The sequence below is a fragment of the Lissotriton vulgaris genome, chromosome 2_1 (genome assembly GCF_964263255.1).
Source record: "Lissotriton vulgaris chromosome 2_1, aLisVul1.2, whole genome shotgun sequence".
NCBI lineage: Eukaryota > Metazoa > Chordata > Amphibia > Caudata > Salamandridae > Lissotriton > Lissotriton vulgaris.
Genome location: NC_141687.1, coordinates 1,317,538,076 through 1,317,556,867, shown reverse-complemented (window position 1 = coordinate 1,317,556,867; position 18,792 = coordinate 1,317,538,076). Strand labels below are relative to the sequence as shown.

The 18,792-nt window shown below is 41.2% G+C and overlaps 1 protein-coding gene across 1 annotated transcript in view; it reads left to right on the top strand.

The window, feature by feature from the left end:
* Positions 1–18,792, top strand: part of ADCY5 (adenylate cyclase 5) — a 1,577,350-nt gene that overhangs the window by 1,248,671 nt on the left and 309,887 nt on the right. Inside the window, exon 8 of the mRNA XM_086957077.1 lies at positions 7,370–7,510. Within this exon, the coding sequence (XP_086813203.1) occupies positions 7,370–7,510 (141 nt within the window). The remainder of the gene's footprint in view (positions 1–7,369; positions 7,511–18,792) is intronic.

The following is an 18,792-nucleotide window of genomic DNA, read 5'->3' as shown; positions in this document are numbered from 1 at the left end:
CAGTGGGACAAGCAGTTCTTCGACGTTTATTTCAATAAGGTATTTTTTGTTTCAAACTATATGCTTCTTTGTCAAAGTATACATGTATATATATAGATATAGAGGTTTTTGGATATATGTTTGGATTATGCACTATATTAGTCCTGTTCTGTGTATGCTGCATTTCCCCTTCATGGTTAGCAGAGACTATTTATTAATACTGGATGGTGTCCAAAAGTGTATACATCACAAGGTTTAGGAGCAGAGCCCAGAGATATTAGGGTTCTATCATGGAAACGCTGTGAGATATATGTACTACTTGCTACTCTGATACAAGCATGTGAATCTATGGTTCTCCAGTATTATCTTTCATAGATTCACATGCGCCCGCCCACCTCCCCGTTTCTCAGGTAGAACATTTTACCTCTAGATATATCCATGTCTCTCACCTCACTTGGGGCTGGAAATCTGAGGTAGGATAGCTCTGCTGGCGAGTGTGATGTCAGGGCTTTCTGCTGATTGGCTGAGTTTTGGACCAAACAATAAGGAGGTCTGGTTACCAAATTTTGTCATTCCCTATGGAATTTTCTATGCAGTTTTTCTCTATGGTACTGCTATGGTCATTCTGTTACCGTGAGACTCCCACCATGATGACGGGGAAGATACAAGCATGTGAATCTATGAACGATAATACTGGAGAACCATAGTGTACAGGTAAGTAACTAGTTTTTTCTTCTTAGAAGATCAAGGTGCTTGCTTGGAGTTATTCTTTTCAGGACTTCCCATTGCTTGTGGTTTTGTAGCTCAAGCTCCCAAATTATCTCTACCTAACTCGGCCTATGTATCTTTAATTATTTTGGGTAATTCTTGCTCCTGTTGTGCAGGAGTGCATTCCCCTAGGCGTTGGCGAATAGCCACTGCTTCTGCCTCCCCTTTTATGTTTGCTAGCATAATTGTAGATACCTGGTAAATAATTGCCTAATAATTTCATTCCCAAGTTTAGAGCAGGTTCTGCTTCATGCTCATTCTGTATTTGTCTTAATACTTCTGGTATGATAGCTATTGAAGGGATACAGTGAGTTCTGGTCTAGATAGCAGCGAAAATCATACCTAATGAGGTACAATCTTCTATTGGGTGAGCTAATTGTCAGTATTCTGTCTTTTTCTTGTGGGCCTGTGTGTGGACATATGGCCTCTAGTTGTGTCATTCTCTGTGCTATCCAGAATGGCATTTGCTCAAGTTTAGTGGGCATTCTTCCCATTACCGCATTCAGGTTTTGTGGGATGATTTTAGTTGCAGTCCCTTGAAGTTGACCTGCTGGTGTAACCCTTGTAGGTTGAAGTATGAGTGTTCTCATAACGAACTGTGTCAAGTTTCTGTAAAGGTTTATTATTTCTCTGCGAAGTGGACGTAAGCCTGCTATTGGCAATGTGTCAATTTCTGGATGCGGTGTGTGAGCCCCTAGAACCGGCCAAGTCGCTCCATCTCTGCTGAGTGGCCGAGTCTCACTTTATCTGTGGTGTGTGGGAGGTCGCATTTAAACCAGTTTATATGTTCCTGGTAACTGAGCGGAACTTCAATGTCCTTGTATGGACAGTATTCTTCCATTGTTTCATCCGAGGTGTCAGAATGAAATGTATTTGTGCATGCACCTGCTGGTGGGAATTTGACCCATCAATAGAATACCTCCGTCCTGAATGACTTGTGTTCCTAAATCACAAATGTTATAGTCCCACCTAATGCTGTGACTCCATAGTCTGCTAAGTTTAAAGTAAGTGTGTTCTTGACATTTTCTGAAAGGTTTATCCCACCTTCCTACTCCCCTACCCCCACTGCATTCGCATGTAATGCTGCAGCTGCGTTCTCTTCAACAGACATCCTTGAAAGATGTTCAAGGAAAATGAGATGAGGTTTTATGCACAATGTTGGGAACTATAATCCTTCAAGCTTGAATAAACCTACAGCCAATACATAGGCTAGTCCTACTCTGCTGCAGCAGATTTTTCCCTTCCCACTCCAGTCATATCTGGGTAGATGTGAGTAGGGATCTCTGAGAACAGCACGACTGAACTATTCAGATTTGACCATTAAATAAGAACCAAACCAACGTTAGCAGTGCCATGTCGTCATAGTTCTTTTAAATCTGTATATGATCTGCAGGTTTACACAACACAAACTGTGGGATTGGTGTCCAGACTGATTCCAGACACCCCCACTGGATATGTTCGCCTGTATACCAGCTAGCTCACAGTGTCACTATGACCCCCTCTTACCAAGGAGCAAATAGTTTCTGTCAACTATCGGACATGACAACCCTGTCCCTTCAGGGATTTTAAGAACAGAACAGTACTTTTCGCTCAGTCACTCGTGCTCACTTTGTCTCAGAGAGATACCACAGAATAAAGGATGGGGGAATCTTCAATAAGCATTTCTTGAACCAGTGTCATTCTAGTTTAAAATGTGCTGCAACAACCATAAGACAGATATAAACGGTTAGAAGGACCAATAGAGTAAATAGATGGTAGAATTCTACCATAGTGCTAAAACAATGGATATATGCTGGCATGTAAACACATGACAGTTATAATGTGTACTCCTACGATGCTAACCCTAACTAGATGTACCTAAATGTACATAGCATGTATGTAGGTGTACTGCCAGGAATCCCCCTAGGATAGAGCCAACCCCATTACCTGATTTGAGAGAACAAAATACCGCATCTTGGTCTCGGGGTGGACACCTCACAAGGAATGTGAGACCACTGGGTGCTGGAGTGTCTAGGTGCAGGAACCTCAGCATCTCATGTCAGCATGGAAGTCTTTCTCCTGTCTCTGTCTCAGCAAAGATATGGTGCTTATATACCCAAAAGGTACCCTCAGGGGTACTACCTTGCTGTGTCATGTCAGCTGAAGATGACGATAGTGATTAACCGTATACACAGTTATTATGCAGAAGATGTTAATCCTGCTGTGATTCTGAGAATCCTCATGCATAATAAATTCAGCTAGTTTTCTGGGGAAACCACACAATATTTATGCAACACCTAACTAGTTAAAAGGTCAGCAAAAACTGTATGTAGTACAATGGATGAGTGAATGTAGTTAACCCCTTAAATGCTCATGACGAGCTCAGCTCGTCATGAGGCACGGTTGAGCTGTGTTGATGACGAGCTCAGCTCTTCATGAACAATGGTAAATCATGGAAAGCAGCACCGGAGGGGAAAACCATCAGCAGCGATGGTGTTAAAAGGTTAGGAGACTACCTAGGCCTATTTTGGGGTACAGTGTGAATCATAACAACCATGGACAGACACCCGACCTCAGCAGTGTCCGGCACAGACAAAAAGGTCACTATTTAAAAGACTTTTTTTTAAAGAATTCTGCGCTTTATCCAGGGCTTAAACAGTGAAAATGTATTTGACCAGATCCTTTACAAACTTCTCTCAAAAGAGTAGTCCGTTGGCCAAGATGCCCGCCTCTGTGGAGGCTAAGTCTACTAGCAGAGTGTCAGTCCCCATGAGGAAGGATTTATGCCTTTCGGATAGATAGGTTACAGTTATCATTGCCCAGGAAGCAGAGTGTTCACTGTGCTCCTTCAAGGATTTTATTAGGGTCTAGTTGAGTTTTGGTATCCTTAGCTTCGACAGTCAAATACAAAATGTTGGTGATGGGTCCAGAAACAGCCAACAGTTTGGTCTGACATCCCCACCAGGCCCTGCCCTACTGTTTATTAGGGTCCTTTGCAATATTGGGGTGTAGCTCTGGATTATTTGTAACTTTTCTCAGAAGAGATGTATGAGGACATTCTGGCCTAAATGTATTGCCCACGTCGCTCTCAAAACCTTGACTAATATTATCTTGCACATTGTGTGCCACCTCCATGCAGGGCACCAACTCAGTGGATCTGGGATGAACTATATTTCTAAGATCAAGCAGGAGATTCTTGTTAGTTGGAACATCCAATGTAACAAGGTGCACCTTGCGTTTAGTCGCAGGACATTGCTCTTCCTGGGAATCTTCTGAGTCAGAGCAGGGGGAGATTAAGTGTGAGGATGCATTCGCTAGCCCAGGGGTGGGAACCTTGGTGGCTCCCAACGATCCTTGTGTCAAAGCCATAATCCTGAAGGGCTACAGATGCCATTTGCGACAGAACCTCCGCCAATGAGGACCCTTAAAGCAGTATCACGGGCAAATCCTGGTTAATTCACATCCAAACCCTGTGAATATAAATCACGTGAGGGACCCCCCCAACACACGTCTCCCATAATGTGTCACGGGTTGATTAATGGGTTGCAAAGCCTTAATCAAAGCACAAATTATGGAGTTCATGTTAATCTAATGCTTCTACTAACTGCTTTTCCATGTTGTGCTCAAAGGGCACCCCTTAATACTCCCCGTAGTCATCGCCCTCCTCGACATAGTGCACCATCCTGAGAACTTGAAGGGTGGAAGAGATTCAGGGGGAGAGTAAGGGGGGAATAAGCCCACAGGGTGATTTGATAGGTCGTAGAAACATTCACAGGGCAAGGTGCCAACAAAGTCTATGAATGAAGAGCAGACTAGAATTATTTTTTTAATGTATTTAATTTTTGTGGAGGGAGCCACCCCACACTCCTGGGCAAAGCCCTGCAATGTTTTTGAGCCCCATCAGGCATTCCATAGGGACAGAGAGGCACCTGAGTGGATGGGAAAATAAATGCTCCAATAGGCCTCCAGCGCCTGAGCTACGCTGTTAGAGAGTGAGAGAGGACTTCTTTCTTCACATTCCATCGGCTGGCCAGGTGATCGGTAGGTGACACCACCAGGAGTACGAGTGCTCAAATGCCAATAAAGCAAGAACTGTTAGCACGTGCACACATAAAAACATTTGAAATGCCATGAAACGCAAATACAAATACTGTATGGTAAAGGAGAGAAACTTTACTTAGCTGAGCTGCTGCTGCAGCAAAGAAAGTGGAAGTACTACGGTCTTATGGACATTTATAGACAGGCATGAACCCTGTGATTGGTGGAGAGAAGGAGTTTAAAGTTTGATTGTCTTCTGCAATTTCTAAGTAAAGAAAGAGAAGCATTATCCGAAGATTATGTTCCTGACATAGAGTTTGCCTAAAAAATATTTGTAAATAATTGTAAACCTTGCCGTGATGATGCTAGATTAAACATATGTTGATTAATTGAATGGAATTTAAGGGAGGCTCTCAAATGTGTCTCCCTTTCAAATTATCTTGGGAAATTTGTTATGGGTGTCACAGAATGTGGTGTACAGATCAGAACAATATTTGGCAAGCAATGAATCTAAGAGATGTATTAGTATTGCAAATATATCATCTGCAACTGGTTCTTATCAGTATTTTAGGTTTAGGGACCCACCAATACCAGCCATTTAGTGACTTTGCACTCCACATATGACAGGCCATCCATACTATGACTCCCAGAGAAGCAAGGCATCAGCTAAAATAGTTTCCTCTGCTGGGGGCTGAAGTGTGTTTTGTTGTGTATTTTGCTTTGACCCGTTTTGCTTGACTCCATTTGCACCCTTAACCATGCAGCCAGTGGAGATATACTCCTCTCCACTGAGCACAGAAGCAAGGCATCAGCTAAAATAGTCTCCTTTGTTTGTGACAAAAGAGTGTTCTGTTTTTCAATGCGTTTTTCCCCTATTACTTTGCAGTATTTGCACCCTTGACTATGCAGCCAGATGAACTAATTTCCACCAAGCGAGAGCTCCTACTCAAATAAGCTAATTTCTACTGTGCTGAAAAGCAAGACACCAGGGAAAATAGTTGAATGGAAGCTAAAGAGTATTATATGCCCTCTGTGGGGATCGGTTGTGTTTTTATTTAGTAAATTGCTTCGCCCCTCTGTGCTTTGTTCTATTTTCACCTTTGACTGCGTAGCCAAGGATATGTGTTAGCCTCCAATGACCACACAATAAAATTGCTTCCTTTGCAGTAGGCTAAATCGTGCTCTGTTTGTAATTTGCTTTGCTTCATTTGCACTCTTGACTAAGGGAAACGTAAATACTTGTTTTTGCACTGAAAGTGACATTCATTTTAATTTTAGCGATCCATTGCAATTTGCCCTTGTCTTGTTTTTTATTCATTTCCTTGTGCCAATTTTGTGAAATGGTTGCACTGTAAAATATTTGGACTTTTAGTCATCTCGCGGCATTTAAAAATAAGAAGAGACACATTTGATCCCATTCTTATCCAGATATGAACTGGTGTGAATCTCCATAGCAAAATACTACACCACTCACGATTCAAGGCTTTGATGGCCCCTAACATTTGTTTTACATCTATTTTTTTATTTTTATTGAAGCCAGAAATTTAAAACATAAACATATGAATAAATATTGCATCATTACACTATAAAGGAAATCTCCTCTAGGACAATTTAGACAAATTCATAATACATTAATACAACACGCAGCAAGGATCAATACCAACATTTACACAATCAAAGAGTTCATAGAAATTCAAAACCACAACCCTACCTACAGAAACAACATAAAGACAGTCTCCCCCCCTGTTTTAATCAAAATAGATACCCCATCGCTTGTTAAAGTTCTTAATACTATCCATCCGTAGTGCAAAAATGCATTCACTTTTCTTAACCAATTTCATCTTATGTCCCCATTCCAAGGCCGAGGGAATCAAATCTGTACACCATTGTTGCAATAGCAGCGACCTATTTGTGATGTGCTTTCATATATATACCCAAATCCAATTTGTTGCTGTAAAAGAAGCGCAAAAATTATATATGTGTTTACATATGTCAAGTTCATAAAACCCACCTTATTTCCTACACCAATATTTATAGGGAAGCTCGTTTCCTCTAATGGTATCTGTCAAGATGTTTTATAAAATAATTACGAACTCCAAACTTTTCCTTAAAGCGATCTTCTATGTAAGTAGTTTACAATTGGCAGGTTTCGTCTTCCAATGATCCAATGATTTACAATTCAGTGATAAAGCTACTTAAATGTAATATACATGTTGCTTACAAACAGTTTGACTGCATTGCTGAGAGGGAAAGGTAGGTGGCACAAGATTCCTTCAACATTCATATGTCCACCATTGGTGTCTGACACAACAAACCCTGCTAAGTTGATGTTTCTTGCAAATCCAATGACTGCATTCCAAGTACTTGTGTCTTGTAAATACTGCCAGGTGCACAATCTTTATTCCCAAATATTTAGGCACTAAAAACAACATGAAAGATATTGAATGTGAACAAAGACCGAAATAAAAAGTTGGAGCGATCCCTTTGTGAGGCCCTGTTGTGTAGACCTGCTGATTTATTATTTCATTTTAACTGCATAATCCAATAAAATGAAATGGCAGTATTACCTAGAGAAATGATGCATTTTCGTCTGTGTTCCTTTCAGAAAGAAGAGAAAGCTATGATTGCAAAGATGAACAGGCAACGCACGAATTCCATGGGCCATAACCCTCCTCACTGGGGCATTGATCGGCCATTTTACAACCATCTAAGTACCACCCAGGTCTCCAAGGAAATGAAGAGAATGGTAATGAATGTTTGTTGGTTGCATCTTGACTGTTTTTATTCTGGGTGTACCATGTAGCATGTAGCGCCAGGGATATATATACTGCCAGTGAAGAAAGTAAAATCAATATCAGCAACATATTTACCCATACATAGGATTGATGTCACAATCTACTCTTTTCTTCTGCCCTACCCCAAACATTGGGGACCACAGTGCTTAGATTTAGTCCCCCTTATGTGAATAATCAGGTATTGGGTGAGTGCAACCATAGGAGGCTTGTTGCATAGCTATTTATTTTAACCATCAAAGGAAATAGATAATACATATATTTTAAGAAATTCTGTGTTTTTACTATGTATTTATTTATTTGTTCATTTATTTATCAGTCTGTGCCATGCAGCATTCTGGGCCACAGAACTCTTCACATAAGAAAAGACAAGTGGAGTAATAAATAGAAACAAAAATGCAAGGACTTGATAAGGCGATGGTGTGTTAACCAAGCCGATGAACGTGAATTCATAGAGTAGAGTAAAGAGCTGCAGTACTTGGCGTATGCGGCAAAATCTGTCAAGGGTTGCTTGGAAACAGAAGCAAGAAGAGCATCATTTGAAAGCGGGTGGGAAACTGGCAGACATATCAAAAATGTCAGTAGGTACCATTGACTGTTCCATCAGCGATAAATGCAAATTCAATACCTCTGACAGTTTATACCATGGAAAAGCCAAGAATCTAATAGTGGGCGAGTCATCACTACGGTAATTTTAAGACATACTGAATTTGAGTCGTACACCTTTGTTTGTATTAGAAAGGGTCTTACTGCTATGAGATCCCTTTGCTTCAATACTTGGTTGCCTTGGGTCCTAACGCTACAAGATACCAAAGTTTAGATTGTTTCATGCTGTTGTGTCATAGCAGGCAAGAACAAATCATTTAAGGATACACCCAAACACCGCATAACGCTCCAACAATGAATTTGCATTTTTTGTTTACTCCTATGGTGCGCCAGGTTACGGTATCCAGTGTTTAGTTTGATGGGTTTCTGGTTTGTAGAATATGCCGAAGCTTTATGATACAAGTGGTTTTGCCTATGAGATGGGATGCAGAATGGATGCTGTCTGATGACTGTGCTGCCACATACTCTGTGTTTTTTAAGTCACCTAAAATAATGTAAATGTGTTGTTTTGACAAAGGGCAAATTGGCTTTTCTGTGTGAAACACTTTTGTGACAGATGTGTGTGGTTCTGTCTAGGGAAGCCTATTTTATTAAAAGTAACAAACTAATGGTGTGAATTTAACCATAGGAATGTACCACTGATATATTCCTAGGGTTTAACTTTGAAGATGAAGGCGCAATGTTACTCCAATCCTAAGATTTGTTTACATTATATACCTTCAAAATGTGAGAATAACTACTTTCAGCTATTCCTTGGTGTTTGCCATGCTGTGGGTCAATATCTCTCGTTAAGTTATTGTGTTTTATGTGTCACATGACATCTCATGAATATAAGATCTCAACACTTAGGTCTACTATTTGGGTATGGGGAGGGTGGGGGGGAGTGGTACCTTTTCACATGCATCTTAGATTTCTTTTAAAAACCGGATACTGAGACTTCCTTTGATATGCGTCACGTATTATGCTCTAGTTTCTCCCCGGGTCGTGTGACAGTGATCCAGCGATTAGGGACTAAATACTTTCTAAAGACAGGACCCAGTTTCCATTACCCAACAAGCCCTTTCATGCTGGGTTAGTTGAATTTCTAAAACTATACTTATGATTTCCCTTTATAGTTCTCTCCATTTACCAATTATGGCGATAAGATCTTTTTAATCCGGCCAGGGTAGATAAATCAATAATCATTAGTAAAAATACTGTAATAAAGACAGACTCATTTGTAAGTATATAATATTTATCTAAATAATAACAATGTGAGTGAAATCTCAGTAAATACAAGAAATACAGAACCAATCATAGATCGTCACTGAGCAAACCACATTGGAAAAGAAAATTACAAATTCATAATCAATGACAGTACATTGAGGAGTGGATAGATGAAAAGACAAAAGTTTCAGGGAGAAATTTAATTTGCAAACAATTATGCAAACATAGATATTAAGCTAATACTAACCCAATATGAAACACTAACTTCTGGCCAGGAAGTTGGTAAGGGGCCCCCGCAGATTTGAAGAGGCAAAAACTAAGTTCAGGAATGCAAGAAGGACAGCAATCAGTCAGCGAAAATGTCTGTCATACCACCTAAAAACTCCTCCCTCCAGGCACCTCAATTATACCCTAAAACCCAATAGACCATCCCATATAAGTATCTGACGTGGGCTCTACTAGTATTTTGATTGGCAAGGAAAGGGATTGTATGGTCACTCCACTGTCTACAAGTACAAAATTCTCTAAATAACTATTGTTTAGAAATAGGCTATGACATCAACCATGAAACCCAGGAAATATTCTTCACTTCACTATCCACATTTCCTCCATTCTAACAACAAGTTAAAACATTGTATAACAATTTTCCACTGAGCGCCTCTCTGCAGAGCAACTTTTTCTCTGTTCATAGCAATGTCCTTTTGTCTGACATGCAGAACAAAACCCCATGCTTTGTTTTCTATAAAAGATGAAACACAAACATTTATTATGTCATGAAAATGTTTTCTCTACGCACAAACTCAATGCTGCATCCATCCCTCTGCAACCCATGTTAAATGAATTATTTTATATTCAGCCAATAATAATAACGTGCATCTAAAGCAGCATTAGTCTTTTTACTTATATTAGCCATGAAGCAAGTTTTACTGCCTAATTTCACGCTAGCACAAAAGCATTTCGCTCATGCTAGGCCCTTTTCATTAGTTTCCCACTGCACACGTTTAGTAAATTTTAATGAGTGTTTAATCCGAGCAGGTTTTATTTTACCCCAAAACCCTGCTCCATCAACAGTGTCTTATTTAATGAGATGTTGGTGATTCATTTTGTTGTTGAAGAGCTGTGATTGGGGGATGTAATTGATTGGATTGTTTATACGCCTCTTGAGTGAGCAAAAGGCCCATTGTAATGCAGTAAGGCATGGGCTGGTATGTTTGAGCTTAGTAGGACCTGCAGGGATCACATGCTATGATGCACAGTGATTGTATGTATGAGGTTTTGCATAGCACAAAACTAGATGCAATGTGAGAAACTAAACAGGATGGAAGAAAAGTGTATCTAATCCTGGAATAATACTAAACGATAAGGATACCCATCAGTCACCACACAGTACCGCCTGTCATCATTTGGGACACCTTATGGACCCTCCCATAAGTGAGACATAAACGATGTGGAAGGACTAGATAGAATGTCTTACATCAAGATATGACTCACCGTGCGGTCCTTCTGATATTAACTGGTAGTCTATACTGATGGGTGACAAAATTGCAGTGCATGTGATTGTGAAAAAACATGAATTAAAATTGGGTGTACGAATAACAATGCATTTTATTATTTTACTCACTCCTCCAATATTAAAAACCAGAACAACCAAGAGCAGTTTTAAACAAATATCTGCTCAGGTGTAGTATAGGTCGACATGTTTCAGCAAAATGGACCCTATTGTCCTTGCCTTCTTCAGGACCTTTGTGAATGGGTGCTACTGCAATGTGCAAATTTGCAATAAGATAGGGAAAAAAAGAAGAATAAAGAACGTTATCACCTGGAATCCTAGGTGTCTATTAATTCCTTCCCGCACACGGACTGATTTGTCGCTGGAAAGGAAAAAAACAAGTATTACTATGTAATAATATGCATCTCAAACAAAGGTGTAGGTAGATAATCGGGTGTCTAGTAGTGTCAACCTCCTGATATTGCAATATAAGTGAATCACAGTGGCATAACGCTCACGTCAAATACAATTGTCGTTATATCATGTCTTATCTTAGCACTTAGATGTAATCCAGCCCCTGCTTACCTAGCGCAGGAGGAAAGAGCCTCATCCCACCTGGCTGCAGCTCAGGGAGAGGAAGAACCGCTCTAAAATTAGGGGAAAAAAACAAGTAACAATGTCAAATGTTCCTTTCCCAATGTTTGTACATTGTGAGTGAAAACCCTCTCGTTCAGTTCCCATAACATAATCACTTGTTGCCATGTTCAGTGATCCTGTGACCTGGATTGACTGTTTGACTTGGTAATTGAGCATGCCTGAGTCTGAAATTATTGTGGAAGTCTGGTGTTCTTCTTCTGAATGTGTAAGTAAATATATCAAATCATGTCACGCCAATCACCTGTTGCGATCAAGGGTAGTAGTAGGCAAAGAGATAGTGTGGTAGTCGTGTACGTAACCACTTAACATGGTGAAATAAAAATAGAAGTAAAGCATGCCTTCCATCATTATACACTTCGTAGCCGTAGCTGATGACGAGCTGAGCGCGTCATCAGCAGCGAAGAGGTTAAATAGAAAAAAACCTGTTGCCTTGCTTTTTACTTATTGCACTTCTTTTTATCACTTTTTATCAAGTAAGATGGTATCTTGGCTGCAAGTGCGGAGGTTGTCAGCCACATAGGCGTGCTCTCTGTCATGATGGCTTTGTAGATAATGCAGTAAAGTTTAAAGTTGGTGCACACCGGTAAGAGGAGCTATCCGGCTGGCATGTGAAGTGGTCATATTTCTTCAGGCACTTGATGCTTGCTGCAGTGTGGTGCCTATGAGGACAGGAGCAGGGCATTACCACAACCCAGATGGGTGATGTCTTTACCAGAATAAGCTGGTACAAGTTTGCTATAATTTTCTTGGTGATGTCTTCATTGAGAGTGAGGTTGCTGTCCACAGTGAATCAGTGTGACTTGGCAGTTATGGCTCAAGTCCATCCAGGTTTGTGTCATTGTGAACGGGTTGTTTTACTTCTTGGTTTTTGTTTTTGAAAAATAGTAAGAATCCTTTATTGGTAGGATCAGGTTCAGAAACAAGTTTATATAGAACATTTGTCCATAAAACATTCTAAAAGAAAAAAAAACACTAGACAATTAAAACATTAAAACAGTTAAAAACATTTAAAAGGATCCCTCTCCTAGCTACCCTACCCCCCTAACACTACATTTCACGATTAAGATTTTGTTTTTTCGAGTCGTAGAAACCGGGCAATTTCAACTGTCACATCGAGATGACACATTTCAGACCATAACTCCACAGCTTTACCTCTATGGAGAGCTTCATATTTAATAAACAGAGGTCTTAAAAACTTTATTCTATTTGTAAAATAAAAGACACAGTCCATAAGAATATTCATAAGGGTACTTTTAACTTTCAGAGGGCAAGGACAAAGATCACTATTACTCTGTACCCTGATCCTGTGTGAGCGGGAAGAGTAGATTGGGTTACATCCCAGCCTGGCCCTAAAAATGTAATTCCTCAGTCCTGGGTCTGGAAGCCGTGATAGATAGGAAAAAACAGTATCCTGGCCCAATGTAGCAATCGAGAAGCTAATGGATAATCTCTTCTTCAAATACATCAGATCGATAGATTCTGACACTGTAGAATCGGATTCCCTCAGTACTCGTTTGCCTGGAAATGGGAGCCAAGATGTGACTGTACCACTATTTACACGAAGGTTCTTTAGTACAATTATTCTAATTCTTATGGCCTTTGCCCACATCCTCTCACTGCTTTGGATCTCCTCCCAACACAATTTGGAGACTTTGACCACCTCATCATCCTCCGACAATGTGTTAAAATATCTTAGTGCCCGGGTAGAGGCCGCCATACTCCAAGAGACCAAATTGCACTCTCTCCTTATGGCCTGAACCATTGAGTCTTGTGAGAGTGTTAAAAGTTTTTTGAGCACCACCCCTTTCCAGTCTCTCCCATTCATAAATTGGGTCGAGGGAAAAAACCTCTCCCCCATACATGCCTAACGGAGGTATCTTCCCTTCATAAGCCTTCAGTAATGGGATATGAGATAGCCCCCCAAACCTACCATTGAATCTTGACAGACAACTGGCCTGCAATAGGGCCTTCTGCTTAGTGGCATCCCAATGCACTCCCCAATTTAAATTCCTCCTATAAATTAAACCCAGGTATTTATATTGATCGGCTTACTCCACCACCTGCATACCTAAATTCCAAGAAAAACTCTGTACTTTTTTTCCAAAGATCATAATCTTGGTCTTTTCCAGATTGATACAGAGCTGGTTCGGCTTGCTATAGTTTGCCAGGGCATTCAGTTTCCTCTGCAAACCTATTGGAGTATAGAACAGACAATCAATATGCTGGTTCCCTATTTTTGGCAAAAAGGACTCGGATTGGGAAATAAAGGTAGGGAGGTCGGCCAGAAATAAACTAAAAAGCAGGGGTGCTAAAATGCACCCCTGGCGCAGGCCATTGTCAATAGAAATTCTTTGTGATAACCGACCCGATTTATCTAACTCCACCTGAGCCCAGTTGCCAGAGTGCAGAGATTGGAATACCTCAAGAAGATTTGGTGGTAGGTTCCAGGAAGCTGTATTGGTAGGGTTGAACATAATATAGGTGCTAGACAACCAGGTCCGAATGAGGTGCAGTCTCCTTAACTGTAGAGATTAGGGGACTTTCAAGGATGCTTGAATTGACAGATGCAGTCATCGGCTGCAATGTTGCAAGTTTGGTGTGTCAGTGGCACCAGAGAGTGCTCATCACCTTCCACCTTCCACTTTGGTGGTGGTGGATGAAAAAGAGAGAGGATGAGTGGGAGACATCTGATTGGAAGGAGACAGAAGAGGGTCCTCTAATAGGGGGTGTGCAGAGACGCCTACAAAAAGAAATTAAAATTGCAAGTTTTATTTTGGAGTTTACACCCCCAATCTAAGTATGTGTCGAGTTATGGTTTGCACGGCTATTGTGCGAGTTATTCATTGTAGAGCTAGCCACACCAGGGCAATTTCAGTGTTTTTCTGGTTATAAATCGTTACATAGTATATAACGTACTTTATGTGCAGGGAGTTGTACCGAATCCGCTCTAGAAAACACAGAGAAAGAAAATCCTGTTCTAGTACGGTTTCTGCTTATGCCTCTAGGTGCCACCTTTCGTATTATGTCTTGGGGGAGCACTTTTGGTTCCAGCACTGTCACTTCTCTTGCAGATCTTCATGTCACCCCTACAACAGAATGAGCACATCCAAGCATGGATGAAAGAAAAACCTTTTTATAAAGTGTGAAATGGGAACAGAAAGACAAATAAGTAGCACAGCGAAATATTTTGTGGAGCGGCTGCACAAAAGCAGACATAATTAGCGGTATGTGAGAAAACGTACTGACTGCATCCTTGTAATCTTCATTAGTGAGCACTGACGAGGAAGGGTTAAGGAGGTGGTGGGAACTGATTGGAGAGGTGTTCATTAGAAGAGCAATTAGAACCCATGTGTGGAGTTATCGAAAAACCCCATGAATGCGGAGTGTGTTTGTGATGAGGCATGCGGATTGAACCCCTCCAATAGGGTTTAAATTATTCCGTGTGGCGAAAGGTCACTGGTGACCAGTAGGATTAGTTAAACGCAATGTCAGACTGGGACAGGAAATAGGCTTGGGCACCAAAATAAAAGTGACTGTTATTAGCAAATAAGATATCTAAAAAACAGTGGACGATATTTACGAACCAAACTAGTTTTAAACTTCTATAGACATAATATATAGTTGTTATGCAAGATATGGGAGACTGCGTGCATTTGTGCTTGCTGCACAACATGTTTGTGGACCCTAAAACTGGCCCTCAAGCTGCCCACAAACCAGCCCGTACACTGACCTCTCTGCCCAGCCCTTCTGGCACTGCAAGATTGCCCTGTAGGCCAGTCCGACCCTGGTTAAGAGGGCTAATCAGCAAAATTAAGGCATCCGCCTTGGCAAAGAAAGGATCAAGGAGGCGGTGGGGAGGGGGGGGGGGGGTGAAAGTAGAAACTATAGAGTCACTGTAGCAGGTCTGGCTTGGAAAAGTCAAACCAACAATCCTACATGCAACACACAGTGCACATCACACCTGCGCAGTCTGGTGCAGGGATTGGTTAGTTCTACTTTGGTTTCAGCAATAGATTCTAAAACCTTGATGACTGGCAACATTACGCAGTTGTTTTTAACAAATAGAAGATTTTTAGGTGTAAAGTTTTCGTGCAGAGCTTTTTTTCCTGTAAAGTCTAGAAATATCATGCCCTAATAACTGTCAAGGATATGTGGAGGAGGCAGACTGACTGGTGGCACGAGCAACATAGGCATAACTTGATTGGGGTATTCTAATCAGGCTTGTGTAATTTACTTTAAAATGAATGGCTTCTTGCCTCCTCGTCACTGCTGAACAAACAAGATTAAGTGTGACAAATGTTAAAACCCCATTCCTTAACCACCGCCATTTTGAATGTCTGCCTGGCTCATCAGATGAAGGAAGTATCATTTGTTACTGCAGTGGGGGGAGGAGGGGCAGGATGTACTGCAAAGACGAAAGCGTATGAAGACTGCTGGCTGCATCTATTGTTCGTTGGAACAGGGGGTGCTAGGTGGGTGGTTTGTGTTCACATATCGCTCTATTTCTCTCCGCTAATGCGCTGCTCGTCCTTGCATGCCAGGAAGACAATTTTCTTTCGTCAGTCGATTGCCTTTTCAAGGAGTCGAGGTGCTTCTAGTTAATACAACTTACACTCTATTTGGGCAACTCAATAACCCCAAGGAGTCCATGATATATTGAACTTCTGACTTAAAGAGGTTTCAAAGGGAAAAAAATGTTTACAGGACAAACACGACAGTGTTGATCGCCCAGAGCAATAACAATTTTTCCTCAAAAAATAGTCAATATTTATTAGCTTTACATATACAAATATTTATAAAAAAAAGATCACATATGAGCTCATGCAACCAACACATACACCTAACATCAACCTCATACACACACACAAAAAAACAGAAATATAGTATGGTAGAAATATATAATGCTGTATAATCATAAATATCCTACTCCTATTGATAGTATCTTCTAAAAATAAAGGTATGTAGAATCAAGTGACAGAAACAATTAGAGTGACGTTTTGGTTTCTATTCGTCAGGCATACTCGAGACCATCCTCAGACAAAAGGCTACTGACACAATATAACTTCCCAATGTTAAATTCACAAGTTCCTGGCCAACTGTATGAAGTATGACGCTCAAAAGCATCTTAAAGCACCAAATTATGGGAGATCCAATTCAAAGTAATTGCAGGATCCAAAGGTTTATCAAATCAAAATCTCAGGATTACATTTTCACATCACTGCGGCCATAAAAGTTACAGAGAAGACACTTCTGCCAATGACGTGAAACAGCAACATGCACACTCAGTGTGTGTAACTATTAGCCTAATAAATTACGGATGTGTTTGCACAAGATTTATCAGTTAGTACCCGTCAGTTCCTGTCATCAAACCCAGGGGTATGTTTGAGGCCCAGGATGGTGTAAAGATGGGCAAGTACCCAGCCCTTAGCCCTAGAAGAAGTTAGAAACTGATATGAGGATCTATAATATATTTTGGCGCAAACTGGAGCAGAGGGAGAGACAGTACCAGTCATCTGGTTGCAGGGTCGGACAGGCCTTTTATTCCACCGGGCATTTCCCTAGTGGGCTGGAACTTTGTAGGCTGGTTTTGAAAGCCCAAGACCGCTCTTGGTGCCTCTGCCACTTTCCCCAGCTCTATGGGGTTAGTTGAAGCAGGCAGTTGGAGGCTTCAAAAGAGAGAGGGAGGGAGAAAAGAGAGAGGCGAGAAAGAGAGAGAATAGATGGATGAAAAAAGAGAGTGTGCAATGAGACAAAAGGTGCAAGTCTGGTTTGAACATTTATGCTAGGTCTGCTTTGGTTCCCCGGTCCATCCCTATTTGGCTGTACCGAATTACCCAGATATAAAGGAGTATCATGTTTGAAAGCCAGATGGTTACTAATTCAAGTCTAGTGGTAAAAGCTTAAGGATAACCCCATCTTCAAGTGCAATGAAAGGCTGTTTTGTCCTTACTACGATTTCCATTTACACACCAAATCAAAAAACATCACATTCAAAAATAGATTTTTACACAAGAAAGATGATGAAACAAGCTCATAAGAGAGCACTAAACACGTTTTTGGGAACATAGGATTAGAAAAAATGTGACATGATCACAGTAGTAGCTACAATACTCTAAGATTTAAAAGATATTCAGTAGACGATAAAATCTACTCAAGTAGGAGTAGTACAATTTGAAAGAACCAAATTTGCCTTTAAGTGTAGTATCAGTATTAGTATTCATCCCATACATAGGGTGTTCTGACTAATAATAGTGACAGAGACAACATTATTGAATCTACCACTTCTGAGAGGACTCTTTTCTTGTGAAAAATTTCATTTGTGTTCCTACGCCAAGGATATGAAAGAAGTTACCCTAATTCTGGTAAATAGTGGGAACTAAGCCCTCATCTCAGGTTTGAGACTCAGAATTTCATTTCGTTTTTGACCTGTCCAAGTCAGTTGAATTTAGTAGGGATGAATACTTTTCCTTGCCTCTTGCTAAGTATGTGGTTCTCATTGGTTATATTTCTCATGAGTTCTACTATCATCTGTGTCCAGGAGACTATGCTAATGTTTGTTTCAAACGATAGGACTTGTCTTGTGTTATAACAAAGGATTTAAATGCAAACTCTTGTTCAAACATTATATATATGAAGTTAGATTGGGCCAGACAAATCCTGCTCCAACCTGCCACCCATCACCTCCAACAACCCTGCCATTGATACTGCGGGAGCTGATATGGCGGGGGTCCTGCTCTGGACATCAACCTGGCCTGGGCTTCACTTGGGTGCGCTGCAACTGCTACACCCAAGGCAGTGGGGAGGCAGGCCGCTGGACTGTGACGACAAGACTGGAGGCTGGGTGTGGCAGCGCCCGCTTGCTGTGTACTTAGGGCTCCTCTGCCACACCTCTGCGGGTCCCTGAGCTGCAGGGAGGAGTCCTGGCTGGGCAGTGAGGCCGAACTGCCAGACAAGGCGGAGCCATACATCGTGCCCTCAACAGCTCACCGATTGGACCTACCACCACCATTGCCTCCGTGACTTGCTGGATCGCCGCTCATTCATCGAAGCAGAGTGAGTGCAGAAGTCCTGTGTTGGGACCCACCCGCTGGAGGTCTCGCTCTGAGTGGTGCAGGTGCAACCTGATTCTAGCAGCTACACTTGTTGGGATACAGAAGCCACATCCAGGAGGCCTGCAATCATCTACTGTAACATCATCCTACATTCAAAGGCTCACCTCTGCCACTTTATAAGGGACAATCTGTCAGCACCGTGTGGAAGCTTCATACCTGACCCTTT